Source organism: Zootoca vivipara, chromosome 16, assembly GCF_963506605.1.
Source record: "Zootoca vivipara chromosome 16, rZooViv1.1, whole genome shotgun sequence".
NCBI lineage: Eukaryota > Metazoa > Chordata > Lepidosauria > Squamata > Lacertidae > Zootoca > Zootoca vivipara.
The window spans coordinates 16,393,136-16,411,063 of NC_083291.1; the positions used below are offsets into that span (position 1 = coordinate 16,393,136).

Sequence of the window (17,928 nt, forward strand, 5' to 3'; positions counted from 1 at the left end):
TATTAGTATTAGTAACAAATATAGAAATCATAATTTAAAAAATGCACTGTGTTCCTATAGTATCCAAAGCTTTCATGCCTCCTCCCACAAGTCTTTAAAAAAATCATTGCCCTTGACCTTGGAGTTTTAACATTATGGTTTTCCAAATTTTCTCTAAGCAAATCCACCTCACATTACTGAACATGTTCAAATTGGGTATTACTGGTACTTTAGAGTCAACTTAGAAGTGATCCCTCAAAATGCTATACCAGTAGAGGTTTCACTGAAGTGAAGATTTAGGAGACACAGTTTTGAGGATGACAACTTTAAACAAGAACTGAATATCACCTTGCATCATTTTTAAGGTTTCTTGTACCAAAACTGTTCTGCAGAATTTTTTTTAGCAACTCAGATAACGAGATCAAAAAGAATCCTTCACCTTGTACCAGATCAACAAGGGATTAGTTCTTGTTGCTAAATGTCAGCAGATAACACTTGGAATAAAACACAGAAAACAGATTTGTGGACAGAATAAAGTTGACATATTTGGATGATGGATTTAATTTGAAGTTTCCAGCCATTGCAAGTCTAACTCTTTTAGACAAACCTATTGCCCAAAATACCAGTCTTAACAATTGTGTGACATATTGACAAGATGACATGTTGTGTAACACAATCAAGGGACTGTCAAATAAAATGGAAGAATTTATTTATGGATGAAAGCATTTGGCAATCAAGTTGCAATCTGAATGCAAAGTCACAGTTCCAGCTGATAATTTTTAGGTTGCTCATTAGAATCCTCCAATATATTCCTTTGATTATTAATGAAAGCAAATGTTCTTTTATCTATTCCTCCTTTCCTTGTTATCCTTCTAGCATATGCTTGAATTGTACCCTGGAATACTGAGGGTGCTGGTTTATTTAAAAGAGCAATTTGGAGCTAACAGTAACAGCATATCCACTTCCTGTAGCTTTATATCCAACAACATACAGATTGAAATCTTGATTTTTGTTCACCATCCCTTTAAAATAATAAACTATGCTACCGTAGACGTATTCATAGGTGACAATTTACCTGGCAGCCTTGGACTGCAATCCTAAGCATACTTACTAGGAAATAGGGGCCATGGAAACTGAGTGGATGTACTCCCGACTAAACAAACATTCTTTGTGATTTTCACATGTGCCTATTGGACTTATCCTGAATGTAGACAAACTGCAAAAGGGTGGGATACTATTCACCTATAGAACTCTTTATTACAGTTCTGTAATGCAGTTCTGTAATGCGCTGTGGGTTAAACCACTGAGCCTAGGGCTTGCCGATCAGAAGGTCAACGGTTCAAATCCCTGCGACGGAGTGAGCTCCCGTTGCTCGGTTCCAGCTCCTGCCAACCTAGCAGTTCAAAAGCACGTCAAAGTGCAAGTAGATAAATAGGAACTGTTACAGTGGGAACATAAATGGTGTTTCTGTGTGCTGCTCTGGTTCACCAGAAGCAGCTTTGTCATGCTAGCCACATGACCTGGAAGCTGTACGCCGGCTCCCTTGGCCAATAATGTGAGATGAGCGCCGCAACCCCAGAGTCGGTCATGACTGGACCTAATGGTCAAGGGTCCCTTTACCTTTAATGTCATTCATTTTTTTACCAATTCATCCCTATGGTCATATTCAAGGCACAAGCACAGAATGCACATTTGCAGCATTTACTTATAACAGAAGAAGACTGTGCTTACCCTATCTCAACCCATACCAGTACATTCTCATACGCTGCAAGTAAGGAAATACCCCTTACCGTTGCTTAGTGCCAGGCTGGCAGTAACAATAATTATATGCTGGTAAAGCAACCAAAGGGTAAAACAAATGGATACAATTAACCTTTCTTTGTCAACCCACTGAAATAAATGAAACTTCCACAATAGTACAGAACTCCTTTGCATGTTCTGTTTATTTCAGTGGTGCTGGCATAGGAGAAGTTTTGATGAATCATATCCACTCAGCATTACTGAATTAGAAGAAAATATGGGGCATACAAGGTGAGAATTCTATCACATTGCCTCTGACTTTTCTGAGTTTGTAATGCCAAGTAAGAATGATAATGTTACTGGGACATTCTTAGGGCCCTGGCAAATGCATGACCTTGCCACTCTGTGTAGCTGCCCCTGCCTGGAAGACTGCCATTCAAGTGGAAGAGAATTTTGTATTTCCAGATCTTTGTCCTACTGTACATTATGATGCCAAAAATCTGTCTTTAGTTATAGTATCAATGACTCACCATGTAGAGCCTATGTCAAAGATACTAAAGTTGTTTCCATATTGCTCTAATTAAACTATCATGTCTGTGCAAGAGAATGTTATCGTAGGATAATGGTATCCTGCTGCTACACAAATGCCAAAGCAAAGCTGGAGACATTTAAGGCAAACTCTTGAAGCAAAATATTTACTTTCAGAACAGGAAACATCAATTCACTCTTCCATCTTTTATTATGGAGACCAATGCCCCACTCTCAAACATACTTGCATGCACAAGAATTACATTTAAAAAGTCGAACTTGCCTGCATTTAAAAATACCTTAGGACTGAGTTAATAATTCCTATTCAGTTTAATAAATAAATAGAGTAAAATATGTGTAAGAGAGTAAATATTTATCGCTTTGTGAGCTGGATATATACATGTAATATTGTAACAAATGTGCACCAAACAGTTGCATCCTTACTGCCTAGCTTATGATCAGTTGAGAAAAATCAGCATCGATTGCTGCTTGGGAGGAACTATTTTTGTTGGAAATGCTGTGCAGGAGAAAAGGGTTAAATCCCCACTTCCCATGTGCTATCACCCCATTCTCTGTGGCTGCTATTTTTAAGGGCAGTTTTAAGGGATCACAGGGCAGTTTACAACATAACACAAACATACATTCCATAGTAATAAACTTTACTGTATATGCTAAATACAGTAATTTAGTCACGAACAGCAAATATACAGTAATAAATGCAATCATAGATATACGTAGTTTGACCCTAAGAGTACATAAACCAAACATTGTAGTGACTTAATATGCAGTCATCCTTAAAGGCCATCCTCTGAACCCTGCTTAGGTGGGTGGTGACTGAAGAGATGGACAGCTAGATTGCTCTCCCCAGAGAGGCTTGTTGGAGGGCAATTTTGACATAATTTTAGTGCCAATACTTTTTTTGCCTGACATTTTTGTCATTTGGTGTAAACTGGCTGTAGTTTATTTACCTGTTCTGCTGAATTTTAACATTGCTTTTAGCTGTTGCTCTCTGTAATTTTATCTCTTTGATTGCTGTTAGTTTTATATTTATTGTTATTATGGTATATATATTTTTGCTCCTATTAACTTTGCTTTAAGATACCATGGAAGATTTAGTGAGTAGCAGCATGAATATAAAATAAAAGTAATTATATTTTAGTCGGCTAATGTACTGAGGTTGAATCCGGACAAGACAGAAGTACTGCATCTGGGGGACAGGGGGTGGGCAGGGGTGGGTGATCTCCCTGGTCTTGAATGGGGCAATTGTGCCCCTGAAGGACCAGGTGCACATGATCGTGAATATTTTATAGCATAACTGCAATATAAATTGTATACAGTTTTCCCTCTAGTTTACCGTGACCCGGTCAACTTCTTGTTGAGTCAAAGGTGCACAACATGTTCTGACTTGAGCATATGAGTGGATATTCTAGGGAAAGGTTGGGATGGCCCTGCAAGAGGACTGGGGAGAGAACAGAGAGAAATGTCAACTTAAACCAACCCCCTGCAATGCAGAAATCCTGCCCACAGCTGTCCCTGGGTAGCCTTGAACCACGAACCTTATTACGTACAGCCAACCACTAACAACCAGACACACTGACCTATTGGGCCGCAGGCTCCATGTTTGGACCCATGCCCATCCCACCTGCTATTCCTTTTCATTGCATCCTGTTTTCACCATGTTGCCCGCGACACTCACTGTCGGCATCAGACCCAATCTACTTGTTGGTCCCCGTCCAGGTGCAAACTACATTTACTTGCAAATAATATGAATTTCTGTTCTGTTTTAAAGAAAATCAGTCTCAGGAGGCTGTGGTTTTGAATGGAGGAGAAACACCCGTAATTCTTTGCTTTCAGTCTTCTCAAATTATTTTCAGTAGCAGCTCCTGGAAAAATGCTGACCTAGATGCACCCTAAAACTAGAATATATAGTAAACAGTAAAAGCTATACATCTCAGACATGAAGGCAAACCCTTAATAAGGAGGAAAGCTTTTTTAAAAAGTTCTTTCTCAAGTTTCCACATTAATCATTTTACCTTTATGCTACTCATCATATCTTCTGTCAAGAAATGAACTTTCTACCGAAACATCTCCATTCTTGCGGACCAGAGATATTAACTATTAATATGGTGAAACATGAAATACCAGTTTGTAGAGAGAAAGGTGAGCATTTTATTCTTTCATGGTTTAATTTAGTCATCAAAGGTTACTCACTCTCATGTTTATAAATTATATAGAGCAGAACTTAACTCCCCCAGATCAACCTGTTTGGAAATAATAGATTATGAGAAGGGAGGTTCATAACCTTTAAATATCCAAGCAGCCTCATTTATGAGGCCACCCCCCATTCTTTCCAGAATCTACAGCCGAGAAAAGAAAATATTTTTTAAGATGAAAGATTAAAAGCAAAAGAAGTTGGTACATTTACATTTCAGCTGGAAGCTACATGTTTATACATCTCATAGTTCTTTTATGGGGTAGCCATATTCTGTAGGGATGCGGGTGGCGCTGTATTCTGTATTATTTGGAGACAACCTTTTTTTCCACAAAGTGGGGTAGAAGTGTATTTTCCAACTCAAACAGATCCTTAACGTGTATGGTGAAGAGTCACAATATTCATAAGTTGATGTCATTTAGTAATAAAGGGTGTAAGTTATGGAGCACATATACTCAGACGTAGGTGAGACAAAATCAAAGAGATATTACTTCTGTATATAGGTGGGTGAAAAGGCAGCAAAATTCTACAGAAATAGGAAACTTCATTTCCATAAACAGTGTATAAAAGGGAAGCAATGGTTGAGAATCTCTCAGCCACCTTGCATAACTTTTATAATGTCAAGTATTTAGAGGATACCCATAACCCAGTTCCTCAGTGTAGTTAGTAATTCAAAATTATGACATTTCCAGGCACTCCAATGTTTAACTAACAAAAAGAACAGTTGCAATTTGGAGCAGCAAAAATATTAATATGGTTTTGTGAGGGAACCATTACTTCCTTCATCATGGTGCAGGTTATTGTACTTAATTTTGAGGAACCTGTAACACCCATCCCAACATTCTATAAAATTTACAATATCCAAAGATGTCTTACAAGTAGTAATAAGGTCTAATGGTATAAACTTAAATGGAATTACAGAGCACTGGCTGCTATACCAGTCTATTCAGAAGAAAGTCAGTTGTATGTATGTATAGAGTTGCAACTTAGTTCCTTCTACATAAAAATTCTTAGATCATGCAAGAAGGCTACATAAAAAAAAAATTATAATAATTCCTGTGACGTAAAGTGAAGCTAGTTATAAAGTAGTTAAAATATTCTGGACAGTGTCACTCTTACAGTTTATATCCTACTCAGTAATTATAGAATATAAAAATCATGTCAATCCAAGCTCTCAAGGACAGAAAAAGCAACATAAAAACACAAAACACAATAATTTAAAAAAACTACAACCCCCTCTCCTCATGGAACAACTAAGTGGTTGTCTGCTGGAGACAAAACAAAATGTTCCTTATCCCTTTCAACAACTAAAGCAGGGGCAGGGCAATTAGTTGCAATTAAGTGACACATCCTAGCTTATGACACAGATGAATGATCTGAAGCTGTTGTAACTTCACATAGGGGAAAAAAATTCTTCTTTTTTTCATCCCTCCTAACATTGTTTGCTTTACTTCCCCTTCACTTTCAACCTCCTCTTACTTTTCTGCTCTGCTTTCCATCTTTTTCTCATGTCACCACTAGCAAAAATCTGGCCTGGATTGATATTGATCCTTGCACAAGGAATTGTAGCTCTACTACACTAGGTTGCCGTAGTTAAATATGCAAACATTTGGCAAACTCTTACCAATTTGTAGCTGGTGGTCAATGATTGAAAAATTCCAGATCCAGGATATCTTATGTCCAAGATACAGCAATAATAGAGTTTCCAGAAGCCATCTAAAATTTTCTGAGCTGTGAAAAATTGTTTTGGAACTGCTATACTACTTGAAAAGCTAACTGAGATAATGTGGCATAAGCTTTAATCAAGAACAGTTAGTCTGAAACAGTAATGGAGGACAAAGGCTACTTGGCAGAACCACAATTTTCCCATTGCTTGGTCCGAACACTGACTACATGTCCTGGCCCACATTACTGGATTTATCCAAGGCTGCATACACACCATACTACATTTAGAACACATTTTAAAAGTCCTGGGACCTGAAGTTCATTAAGTGGGTTGGGAATTGCAGTTCTGTGGAGATCCTTTGGGAAAGCGATGTGGTTTAAATGTATGGTTCCTAAACCTAGTAGCACTTTATTCAAGTCAAATTTTGGGGTCCCACACAATCTAGGGTAGTAAGGTTAACGTAGTCTGAACCCTATTACTTGTGGCAATTCCTGTTTGACCAAATCATGTGGGTATTGCTCAAACACAAGTTGGAAATGCGTATAGAAGAGCAGTGAGGTGAGACCTGTCATACTTTAAGTATAGGCAGGTCCAAGCAGTACAAATGGAAAATGGAAAATCCTGCATTAACTGGGGCAGAACAGTGGTACCTCGGTTTAAGAACACAATTGGTTCTGGAAGTCTGTACTTAACCTGAAGCGTACTTAACCTGAAGCAAATTTTCCCATTGAAAGTAATGGAAAGTGGATTAATCCATTCCAGACGGTCCGCGGAGTACTTAAACTGAAGCGTACTTAACCTGAAGCGAATTTTCTCATTGAAAGTAATGGAAAGTGGATTAATCCATTCCAGACAGGTCCTCAGAGTACTTAAACTGAAAGTACTCAAACCGAAGCATACTTAAACCGAGGTATGACTACACAGAAAGTGTGACTTCAAATCCCTGTTACAGGTAGGTAGCCGTGTTGGTCTGGGTCGAAGCAAAATAAAAAAATTCCTTCAGTAGCACCTTAAAGACCAACTAAGTTTCTTCTGTTTCTAGTGTATCTGAAGAAGTGTGCATGCACACGAAAGCTCATACCAAAATATAAACTTAGTTGGTCTTTAAGGTGCTACTGAAGGAATTTTTTTATTTTGCTTCAAATCCCTGCTTGGCTATGAACTGCCCTGGGCAAATGTTTCAACTGAAACTCCCCTCGCCATTGTTGTTAGGGCAAAAATGGGATACAGTAGTTAGGAATTTGGGGGGGGGGGGATAAGTGTAGGGAGGGTTTGCAATTCCAGTAAGCAAAGCAAGCAATATTTGACTGTCTCCCCTCGGGGTAGCGGCTGCTGGCCTAAGGTGACATTCGTTTTGTTCTTGTTCCTCTACACCAGGATGCAAAGGTGATGAATGAATGACAAGGCATCCTAGTGAATAGCCTGGCAATGGTGGAAAGGATGGGCAGGTGCCAAGGCTTAAGCCTGCCTGTAAGCCCTGTCCTTTGGGCTGCAAGCATTTCCCTCTAATTCAAAATGAACGGCAGGCAGCTCTGGCTGAGAGCATTACTCAGGGCCAAGCTAGACCTGAAACTGATTATGGGACTAATAATTAAACGTGTGTGTTTTATTTCTGTCCTGGAAATGGTAACCTGGGGATGGAGAGATTGGGGGGGGGGGGGGGCAGGTGTCCTAAAATAAATGAACAAAATCCCTGTATAGGGAAGTTTTTTTAATGTTCAATGTTTTATTATGTTCTTATATATGTTGGAAGCCGCCCAGAGTGGCTGGGGCAACCCAGTCAGATGGGTGAGGTACAATTATTATTATTATTATTATTATTATTATTATTATTATTATACAGGATGTTCCTTATTTTCATCAGAGAAATGTTGGAGGATATAGAGTTATGCGACTCCTGAGCCAATGACACAAGTATTTATGTATATACAGGGAAGGAGATAAGTATATAGATACTATAGGAACGTGTTTTCTTATGTTTTCATACATGTTGGCAGACTGGCTGGGGCAACCCAGTCAGATGCATAGCTGCCAAGTTTTCCCTTTTCTCACGAGGAAGCCTATTCAGCATAAGGGAATTTCCCTTAAAAAAGTCAGATGGTCAGATGGGCAGAGTATAAATAACTATACTATTTTTATTTTCATATTTGAATAGAACGTCCCTATTTTCATCGGAGAAATGTAATTTTTTTGGGGGGGGGGGGAATCACCACTTCTATAGCTAAACTCGACGAGTGAGGGAAATGCATTAAATCACTGCCGTCAATGGCCTTCCGCCCGCCCCCCCACAATAGAAAGGCGCCAGAGCTAACCCAGGAGAGGCGCAAAAACTGAAGCTATGAGCCGCCCTTCCTTCCCATGCCGAGCTTCCTCACATCTTGTCTCCCTCTCCCCATATATATATTTATATTTGTGTGTGTGTGTTTTATATACTATTCTCCCTTCACGCACAGCAACCCCCACCCCCGAAGCCCTCAGGTGCGCGAGACGCCCGGGCGCTGCCGGCTGGCGCGCAACGGCTGAAAGGAGGCGCGCGCAGCTTGTATGTGGCGGGTGGGGGGGTGGGGGAATGGGGCAGCGCCTCTCTGCGACGAGCAGAAACACAGCGGCGGCTCTCGGCTGCCTCGCGGGCTCCTCCTCGCTGGCGTCAGCGCCGGGCGCGAGCTGCCAACCAGCTGCTCTGCTGACGTCACGGCCCATCCCTTGCTCTCTCTCTCGCTCGCTCTCTTCCTCCTCCCTCCCTCCCGCCGCCCCCACGTGCTGGACGGAGAGTAAAGTTTGTTGTTTTCTCCCGTCGCCCATAGCGACGCGATGCCGAGCCCCGCCTCTCGGGAGTGGGGGGTGGTGGGCGTGGCTCCCGCGGAGGTGGGCGGGGCGGGCGGGAGAGTTTATAAGTGAGCCTGAGGCGGGCGCGCGGCTTGACAGTTCGCAAAGGCCGCGGTCGGCGAAAGGAGCGGCGGTGGCGGCGGCTGCAGGAGCGGAAAAACCTGAGCGCGTGACGGGGAAAGAGAGAGTGCGAGAGAGAGACACCGAGGCAGCGCGCCGGCCCCGCCCGTCAGTTCGCCCAGCCAGCCAGCCAGGGAAGTGCGGCGGTGGCTGCGGGAGACTCCCGGACTCCCCTCATGGCAGCGGCGCGAGCAGGGAATCCCCGGGAACAGTCTCGCGCCTTCTTCCAGCCGCTGCTCGCGCTGCAATCTGGTGGAGCAGCTCCGTGGCGGGGCTGCTCCTCATCGTAGGAGAAGCCACCAGCAAGCTCGCCCTTCGACTTTTTTCTATATTTATATTTTTAAGTTTCTGGTTTGCTTTTTTTTGCAACCCAAAGGACAAAAGTTAACAACATCGCGTCGCAGCATATATAAATACATATACCTATATATCTATATATCACACTAATACTTCCATACTTCTGACCTCCGACCAAGCACCGGCCCTTGGCACGTTAATGAGGTGGGTGATGTTTCCCCTTTTTTCCTTTTTTTACCCCCCCCTCCCTCCCTTCGAGGATGCTTGGATCTGAACTTTGAGCATGCCAGAACCGAATTTGGATCATTTTCTTCTTTTTGATTGCGTTCTGTCTGTGGATGAACCCAGGGCTTCGCCAGTTTATTTCACCCTTCTCCCTTCTGACGTTTCCGCAGGCAGCCGCCCCACGGCGAATTTGACATGGCTCTCAGCGGCACCCTCCTCCCTTCCATCGCCACCTTCGCAGCGGGCACGGCCAGCAGGGAGAAAGCCTTGAGGCAAGCAGGTGCCAGTAACGTGAGTACACAACCGGGCAGGGCAGTTGCGTGAGAATGCTGGGGGGGGTGGTGGTTCTGCGGGATCAAACGAGTCCTGGAGGAGCTCAGCTCCCCCAGAACCTGCATTTTTGCTTTTAATGGGACATGAGAATGACCTTCGGCACAGGTGTGGAGTGCATTTCTTCCACCCAAAAGCGCACTGAAGAATCCCTCAAACTCCTGTACTGGTGGAATGGGATTCTAGGTTAGAGTTGTGCTTCTTAATGGGTTTGAGCCCCACTATTTTTATTTTTTATTTTTTTAAGCTAAAGCATTTGGTACTGGGGTGGGATGTTAGAAGATGGAGGAGAGATTCCTATACTGTAATAGGATGGAATGTGTGGAAGTTGATCAGGTCTCAACAGAGTTTGAATGAGACAAAATTGCAGTCTTGTTCGATAAAACCACGGTGAGGGTTTATGAAAAGGGAGCTGTTCCACCCTTTACAATTATGAAAACATACACATGGGGGGGGGAATGTTGTAATGTAAATGTATATCCTAACTGCAGCTGCGGATATGATCCCCACCTTTTAAAAAAAAAAAAGCAGTACTTTCATCTGACTTAGTCACATACAGTACTCTGTTGTTCCCTATACCCTCAGAATGCATGTAGGCACAATTTAGGGAAATGCTCTTACCTTCTGCAGGGGTGTAGCTGCTCCCTAAAGTTCAGTCTGTAATGTTGGGTGGTAGTGGGAGAGAGAAACTGGGATAGAAAGATCTGCTTTACCAGATCTGTGCTGCAGTAAATAAGCTGAAATATGCAGTGTATTGCAACCCAGAATCTTGGGTGTGGATACATATGTTTTAATACATGGGCAGCCTTGGGAAATACGCACACCTACTCATGTGCTTAGGTTAACTTTTTGTTCTCTTGTCTCAAGCTGATGGCTTGTACCTACAGCTGCTGTTGTATAATGCATGCTGCTTTAGAAAACGCCTACATGTGTTTAATATCAAATGCAGGCAATCTGATTAACATTGTACGTGCAGTTTTTGTTTGGTATTAATTTTTGTGCTCCTTCTCTTTTTTAAGTCATGTAAACTCATTGTTTCTCAGTAGTGTCTAAAATGTAACTTGGTTATAAGGGCATATATACATAAACTCAGGTATAGTCACATAAACACACATAAATTTGCTAACTAGTGCTTTTTTATTTTATCACCATGTCTTGTAACTTTTTGCAGGCAAGTTTTTGAGCAGACAATTTGAAAGTTAGACTTAAAAAATTGTTCCATCTAAACCTTGCAACTTCACGCTTTACAGTAAAAGTCCTGACAATCCTTTGAACCCGTAAATTAATATTACAGCGCCCCCCCCAAAAAAAAAACCACACCATGTAGCACAGAATGGAGAGGGGAAATGAAAATTCTCTGCAACATGCCGTGACTTGACAATTGCCTAGTTTGCCTTAAAAGCACATATATCAGAAGTCAAGAGACTCCCAATTTATCCCCCCCAAAAAAACCCGGCAGCGTGTGTTAAAGTATTTTCAACACATGCTAAAATAGGGGTTTGACTGACAATTTCCAGGGTTTCATTTCATAGTCCTGCAATTCTGCAGCTGATTGCATTGGGCCATACGACTACTGCTTTGAACAGACTGACAGGTTCACTTCAATCAGCAGAGGACTGTCCCTTGTTGTGTTGTGGCAACTCAGTTATCATGTCCCAAAGAGTTATCTGCGAAAGACTTCTCCCCCTGTTTTGGTGGTCGCCATGTTTTGCTCGTGCCTAGGTTGCGAAACTTGAAAGTTCAGTGTGCTTTCACCAGCACTGTTTTCTCCCTCTTTACCAACACCGTTTTTCCTTCTTTTTCTGCCCACAGAAGTGGCGGGAGGAGCTCTCTCACCTCAAGCGGATTCCCTCTGTGTTCACAGGACGGCCTTACGACCTTTCTTCTGAGCTGGAAAGCAGCACCACAATCAGCAGCAGTGGGGCTATGTCAAGGCGGGAGACGGAGGAGTTGAACGAGCTTCTGGACTTTGACTTCATCCTGTCCAACTCCCTGATGCCCCAGGAGCAGCCCACGGCTGCTGCCGCAGCAGTAGTAATCACCGCTCCTGGCCCCTCGCCCGCCGTCACGAGCAGCAACTGCCCAACAGTTACCACTTGCGACTTCACCTACCAACTGCAAAGGGGCGATCACACCGGAGGAGGAGGGGGAGCTATGCTGTACAACAGGGAGCAGGCCTCGGCTGCCCCATTCAACCTGGCTGATATCAACGACGTCTCCCCTTCCGGTGGATTTGTAGCTGAGCTGATGAGACCAGATCTGGACCCAGTTTATATGCAGCAGCAACAGCAGCAGCAACAGCAGCAGCAGCCATCCCCACTGGGCAGCCTGCATGGCAAATTTGTGGTGAAAGCCACCGTGAACATGGGGGAATACAACAACCACATCAGTGTTAGCAGCAAGAACAACCCAGCTGCTGCAACCTCCCCTTGTTCAGATGGACCCGTGCAGCCTCCTATTTATAACCACGTGCCCAGGATGTGCCAAAAAATCAAGCAGGAGGCTGCCCCTTCATGCACCATTGGCCAATCCCACGGGAATACTCAGAGGGCGCAGCAGCATGATTTCCCCTTGGGGCGCCCACTGCCTAGCAGGACTAACCCTCCCTTGACTCCAGAGGAGCTGATGAGCAGCAGAGACTGCCACCCCTCCCCGCAGGGCTTAAGTCACCCAGCTCTGCCGCTTCCTCCAGGCTACCACCCTGGCCCAGGATACCCTCCTTTTCTCCCAGAGCAGCTGCCACCAAGCGCGCTCCAGTATCAAGGTCAGTCTCACTATCTAAATGTTTTTGGAGAGCCTGTAAATATGCCTCGCTTGGTACAAGGCATGATGCTGACTCCGCCCTCTTCACCTCTAGAGCTGATGCCTTCTGGGAGCTGCCTCTCCGAAGAGACCAAGCCGAAGAGGGGGCGGCGGTCATGGCCCAGGAAAAGGACCGCCACACACACATGCGACTATGCGGGTTGCGGCAAAACGTACACAAAGAGCTCACACCTCAAAGCACACCTTCGGACCCATACAGGTAAGCCCTGCTCAACTGTGCTGCCAAGGTCCCAGGCATCCCTTATCTCAAAACCAAATCTCTATAGCCCCACATCAGCTGTGTAAAGGGTTTTATTGTTTTATTATTTTTGCACATCCCACCCTGCCTGAACTTAGTAGGGTTGTTGTATGTGGCTGGAAAAAAAGTTTTTCAGAGAGCTGGCATTTGTATGAGAAAGGCATGTTTGCCTGTGGTGCCATATGCATTTGCCCCGCTGTAGCTCTGTGCACCAGTTTTGCAAGTCTTCCAAAAGCTTGCGAAACTTGTTTGGTGATGATATGATGTTGGGACACACAAAAAAGGAGTCCGTATATGCTATATGCAGCGATGCCTCGTTCATTCCTCTTTTTAACTGCCTTGCTGTGCAATCCCATCCATGTTCACTCAGAAGTATCCCACTGTGTCTTGTAAGTGAGCTGCTGTGCTAATTGCGCCCTGCATCTCCATTAGTCTGAGAGAATCATCATTCTCATGTGCCCATGTGTACATCTTTTCTCACTCTCACCTCTGGTTAAATAGTTTTTGGTGGTTTTGGAAATATTAAAACCTGCCAACCTGTCTAATGGAGGCAAAAGCAGGATGAGGGTACACACCCTGAGCAACAGCACCACCCTCAACCATATTCTTTTTTCCCATCTTTTTCTTCTTTGGTGGGGTACCTTTGTCTTTGTGGTATCCATTTTAAATAGTTTCATTCCACCAGCGTATTAAAATATGCATGTCTGTGGCTGCATCCAAGATAAGAATTTAAATAGCAGGAGCCATTAAAATTTTGGCTTTGCTTACAGATCAGAGGAGTTCGTTAAAATGTCTCTGAATGATTCAGCCACAGCAAAGGAATTGTTTTGCAGACGTGCAAGATTTTCTTGCCTGACTCTGGCCATGTGGCTAGCTAATTACAAGGTAGCTAGAAGTCCAGAGTGAATTAAGCATGTTTATGCTGATAACGCCACTGAGGTGTTTCTTTTGGGGGAATGGAAATTGCAAATAGCCATAATTCATTTATTTTGTTGGACTTGTTGCTTCTGGTTAAATAGCTTAGTCTCATTTCGATTTTCTCTCAATCAACAAATGTTAGCTGATTGGCTATGATCTTGGAGACCAACTTCTAATTTGAGACTGTTTTGACTTCAGGGGAAGGAGGGCAGCCCTCCCACAAACTGTTATATTTAATTTCTCCTCAATTCTGTTGTATTAAACGGCTGCCAGTTAGCAACAGACTTGGTTAATTAGCTTCGGAAAACATCCAGTTCTGGATTTGCCAGCCAGCCATATAAAGTGATAAAAATAACCAACAGACTTAGTTCTTGCTGCTGAAGTTTATATGTTCATCTTACTATGAAATAATTTTTTACTCACAATAATTTACCCTGCTGCTTACCACGTTTACTTGGAAATTAAGTCCCCCAGTGGGACTTAAGTCCCCCAATGGGACTTAATTGTGAGTAAATATTATTTGAATGGCAGTATTTGTTTTTCAATTAAATTTGCCAGAACTTGAACATCTTTTCTAATTAATAATAATTCGACTCTCTTAAGAAAAAATGGGTGCTATGAGTTAAAGTATAGCAAGTAACCTGTAAGTTCATTGAAGACAGGCTTAGCTCTGAATAAGCAAGTTTAGGACTGCCTTGTAAAGTATTAATAGTGCTAACAGCCTGGTTTTTAACATACATACCTGGAAATAGATTCACTGATTTAAGTGGTGCTTTCACTTGTGTACAAGTATTCTTATTCTTATTATCAGCATCATCAACAACAATTATTACCATAGTTGTATTACTTATAAAATTGACTCAAAGTGACTTACAGGCATGATTAAAAATACTAAAGCTAGGGCATAAAGAATAAAGTTAGGACACTGTCAGCATGGTTAAAATATCATTGAACAACACTGTTTCAGTGTCTCCAAACTGCTTAAGAACATGGACTTTCAGAGAAACTTGTGATTGATGTCAATTTCCACATAAGTTCTTGGTTTGATTATATATTAAAAAAGGAAGGTGTTCATTAAGTTTAACAGTGAAGGACTGTAAATAGCTTTCCGTCGTTTTCTTTAGTTCCCTGAAAAGTGTGGTTGTAACAACAGTTTGATTGCTAAGCTTACCTGAATGGGTGCAGGTTTCCTTTGTAGTCTGAATACTTACATGCAACATTAATTTTGGAAGCAGTCAAGGAAGAGATCGAGAAACAATCATTGAAAAAAATGTATCTTAGATGTTTATGCTTCTAGATATGTCCTCATTTTATGTAGGCTGGTGACAGGTGTTAGTGTGCGAGAATTGGTGGTACAAGTGAGGCATTATTACCTGTAGTGAACACCAGCTTTGCAAACTAGTTTAATAATCCTAGTCCACAGATATTTTTGCTTGCCTAGTCATTTGTGATCAAAGGGTGGGGGGGCACAAAGTTTTGCAAAGTTTTCCGGCTTCTTTACCCAGAGGCAATTCTTATTAGCCACAGGTGGCTAGGTATGTGGGTACATTATTTGCAAGCCTGTTTGTTTTATGCCAATGTTCTTGGTCAAACGGGTTCTACAAGTTTTTAGAAAACCTGTGGAACTGTTGAAGAGGGATGATTGAGGGATAGGTGTACACACACCACGGAAAATGCTTCTTATATGCTTCAGCATTTTGGGGAAAGAAAACTATTGTCTCGCCAGCCAAATAAATATGTATGAGATTTTTTTCCCCTTTTCTAATTTGTTCAGCTATAGCGGCTAATGTGAAGCTATAATGACAATAGTCTGATCATAGGGGAAACGGTCTGTAACTGTGATTGCTGGAACAAACTTCTATTTATCGAATCGTATGATGCACCTATATCTGTGAAGGATGCAGAAGTAATTGATATGGTTCTTTATTTCTGAAGGTGAGAAGCCCTATCACTGTGACTGGGAAGGTTGCGGCTGGAAATTCGCCCGCTCTGATGAACTCACGCGTCACTACAGAAAACACACGGGGCACCGCCCGTTCCAGTGCCAGCGGTGTGACAGAGCGTTTTCCAGGTCTGACCACCTTGCCTTGCATATGAAAAGACACTTTTAAACAGGACGTGGTGAACTTTTTCCTTTACTGCCATGAGAGATTCAGTATTTGACAGCACAAAAGACTGTCTTCCGCCAGAGGGGAGAACTCCACTTTAAAGCACTACAAAGAACCCCAGCGAGGTCTTTCCAAAAAGAAAGTGTGGAAATGAACGGACAATTAAGAAAAGACGAGACAATTGCGGAACTTTTATAGGGGGACAATGACTGGATCTTGTATCGTCATTCCATTTTTTTTAATTGAAAAATCTGACTTGAATCTTTCTGGATTACAGAATGCCAAGGATTGACTGGAAGTCAAGGATATCAGGGTTAAAACGAAACTGTTGAGGGTGGGGAGAATGGGAGATTACGTAGGGAGACGATGGGTGAAGACAGGTGTAACGTTATAGAGTGGTGGGGGCTGTTCAGCTTTGGCAGTTTCTTCATCTCATTCAATCTAAATGACTCCCCCCCCCCTACTTTGCCAAGGTTGAAGTCCAAAAAACATGTTTGTGCAAGGTTGCCACAAAAGCTAATGCTGTTCGGCTAATGTGCTTGTGACTTCAGAGACACCTCTCTCTCTCTTTTTTTTCTTTGCCCACTACCCAAATTCTTCAAGCAATTTTGCAACAGTTCTAAAACTTTCATTATTATTTTTTAAGGAGAAGAGAGGATGTGTGAAGGTACAACTTGAACTTAACATTTTTTTAAGCAAGGAATGTGGGGGGAAAGGGACAAAACTGACACCAAACCTCACCATTTAACTTCACAAAGGATGAATGTCGTGCAAAGTGGGGGAAGAGGATGGGGGAGGTTGGCTCACACCATGGCTGAAGAATCCACTGTGACTTCTCTTTAAATGCTATGTCTGTCTTCACCCTAAATTCCCTTAAGATTTATTTTCAATGCAATATTGTAAACATGTTGTAGTCTTGCAATTTCTTTTTCCTTTCTTAAAAAAAAAAGCCATTACTAAACTTTGTCAAATGAGGAAGAAGAAATTCAGGTACAGAGTTAAGGTTAAAAGTCTATTTTCATGGTGCTGAATGACTTTTGGTTCTTAAGGTACCAAAAATGCCAAAGTTCTCAACTGCTGCATATTTGACAAGGAAATACGTTTGTCTTCCGATCTACAGTTAATGATGACCTAAGTCAGGTTGATAAACCTGGCTTATTTGTGTTTGTCTCTCTTTTAATCTTCTATGCAGACAGTCTGTAATGCACTGTGGTTTCAATGTGCAATAATTTGTACAATGGTTTATTCCCCAATATGCCTTAAGCAGAACAAATATTTTTTTCTATATGGTTCTTTACATAATAAATATGTAATATAAATTTAAGGAGACTTCTATTTTGTATATTTGTAAACTATGAAGTGAAAAATGAACATTTTGTCAGAGTTTGTATTTTGCATATTCATTTTTGCCGAAAATAACTTTTAAATAAACCTATTTTATCTGAGTGCCTTTTCTTTCTTTCTGAATCATGCTGCATTTAAAGAGCTGCATTTAATCAGTGTTTTAAAGAACAGTAGTGCTTACTCTCTAGCTCTATGCATGTTTATTCTTATACAACCCCTGTCGAGTTCAATGAAGCTTACCCCTAAAGGAAATTACTCTAGGCCGAAATTCAGTGGATAATTATTATGGATAATACTGGCTTCATTTTTTCCCATATTGTTGTTTCCTTAAAATAACCCTGACCATTAGTTTAACCCTGGAGAGCCAGACATGCTTAACTGGGTATCTTTAATACTGATAACCCAACCAAATAATTAAAGTAGAAGCAGAAAATGAGATCAGTAGGTCAAAGTTGGCTGGTAGTTCCAAGGTAACAATATTGCTTAGCACTTTGAGTAAAGTGTTTGATTTGTGTACGCCATTCCTCAACGATAACCCTGTAAAGCAGACCCGTGTTACCATCTTGCTGATTGG

General features: G+C 42.0%; 1 protein-coding gene across 3 annotated transcripts; it reads left to right on the top strand.

Annotated features, from left to right (window-relative positions):
* Positions 1-9,060: 9,060 nt before the first annotated feature.
* Positions 9,061-17,455, top strand: KLF4 (KLF transcription factor 4). 3 transcript variants are annotated; one of them, XM_035141182.2, is made up of 5 exons: positions 9,061-9,572; positions 9,764-9,884; positions 11,736-12,687; positions 12,781-12,945; positions 15,838-17,455. In XM_035141182.2, exons 1-5 carry the CDS (start codon positions 9,568-9,570, stop codon positions 16,011-16,013), a joined length of 1,419 nt encoding a protein of 472 aa, XP_034997073.1. In that variant the 5' UTR covers positions 9,061-9,567; the 3' UTR covers positions 16,014-17,455. The 3 variants fall into 3 exon arrangements, with proteins under 3 accessions (XP_034997073.1, XP_034997072.1, XP_034997075.1); XM_035141181.2 differs by having other exon boundaries at positions 11,736-12,945; XM_035141184.2 differs by lacking the exon at positions 9,061-9,572 and having other exon boundaries at positions 9,773-9,884; positions 11,788-12,945.
* The last annotated feature ends 473 nt before the right edge of the window (positions 17,456-17,928 follow it).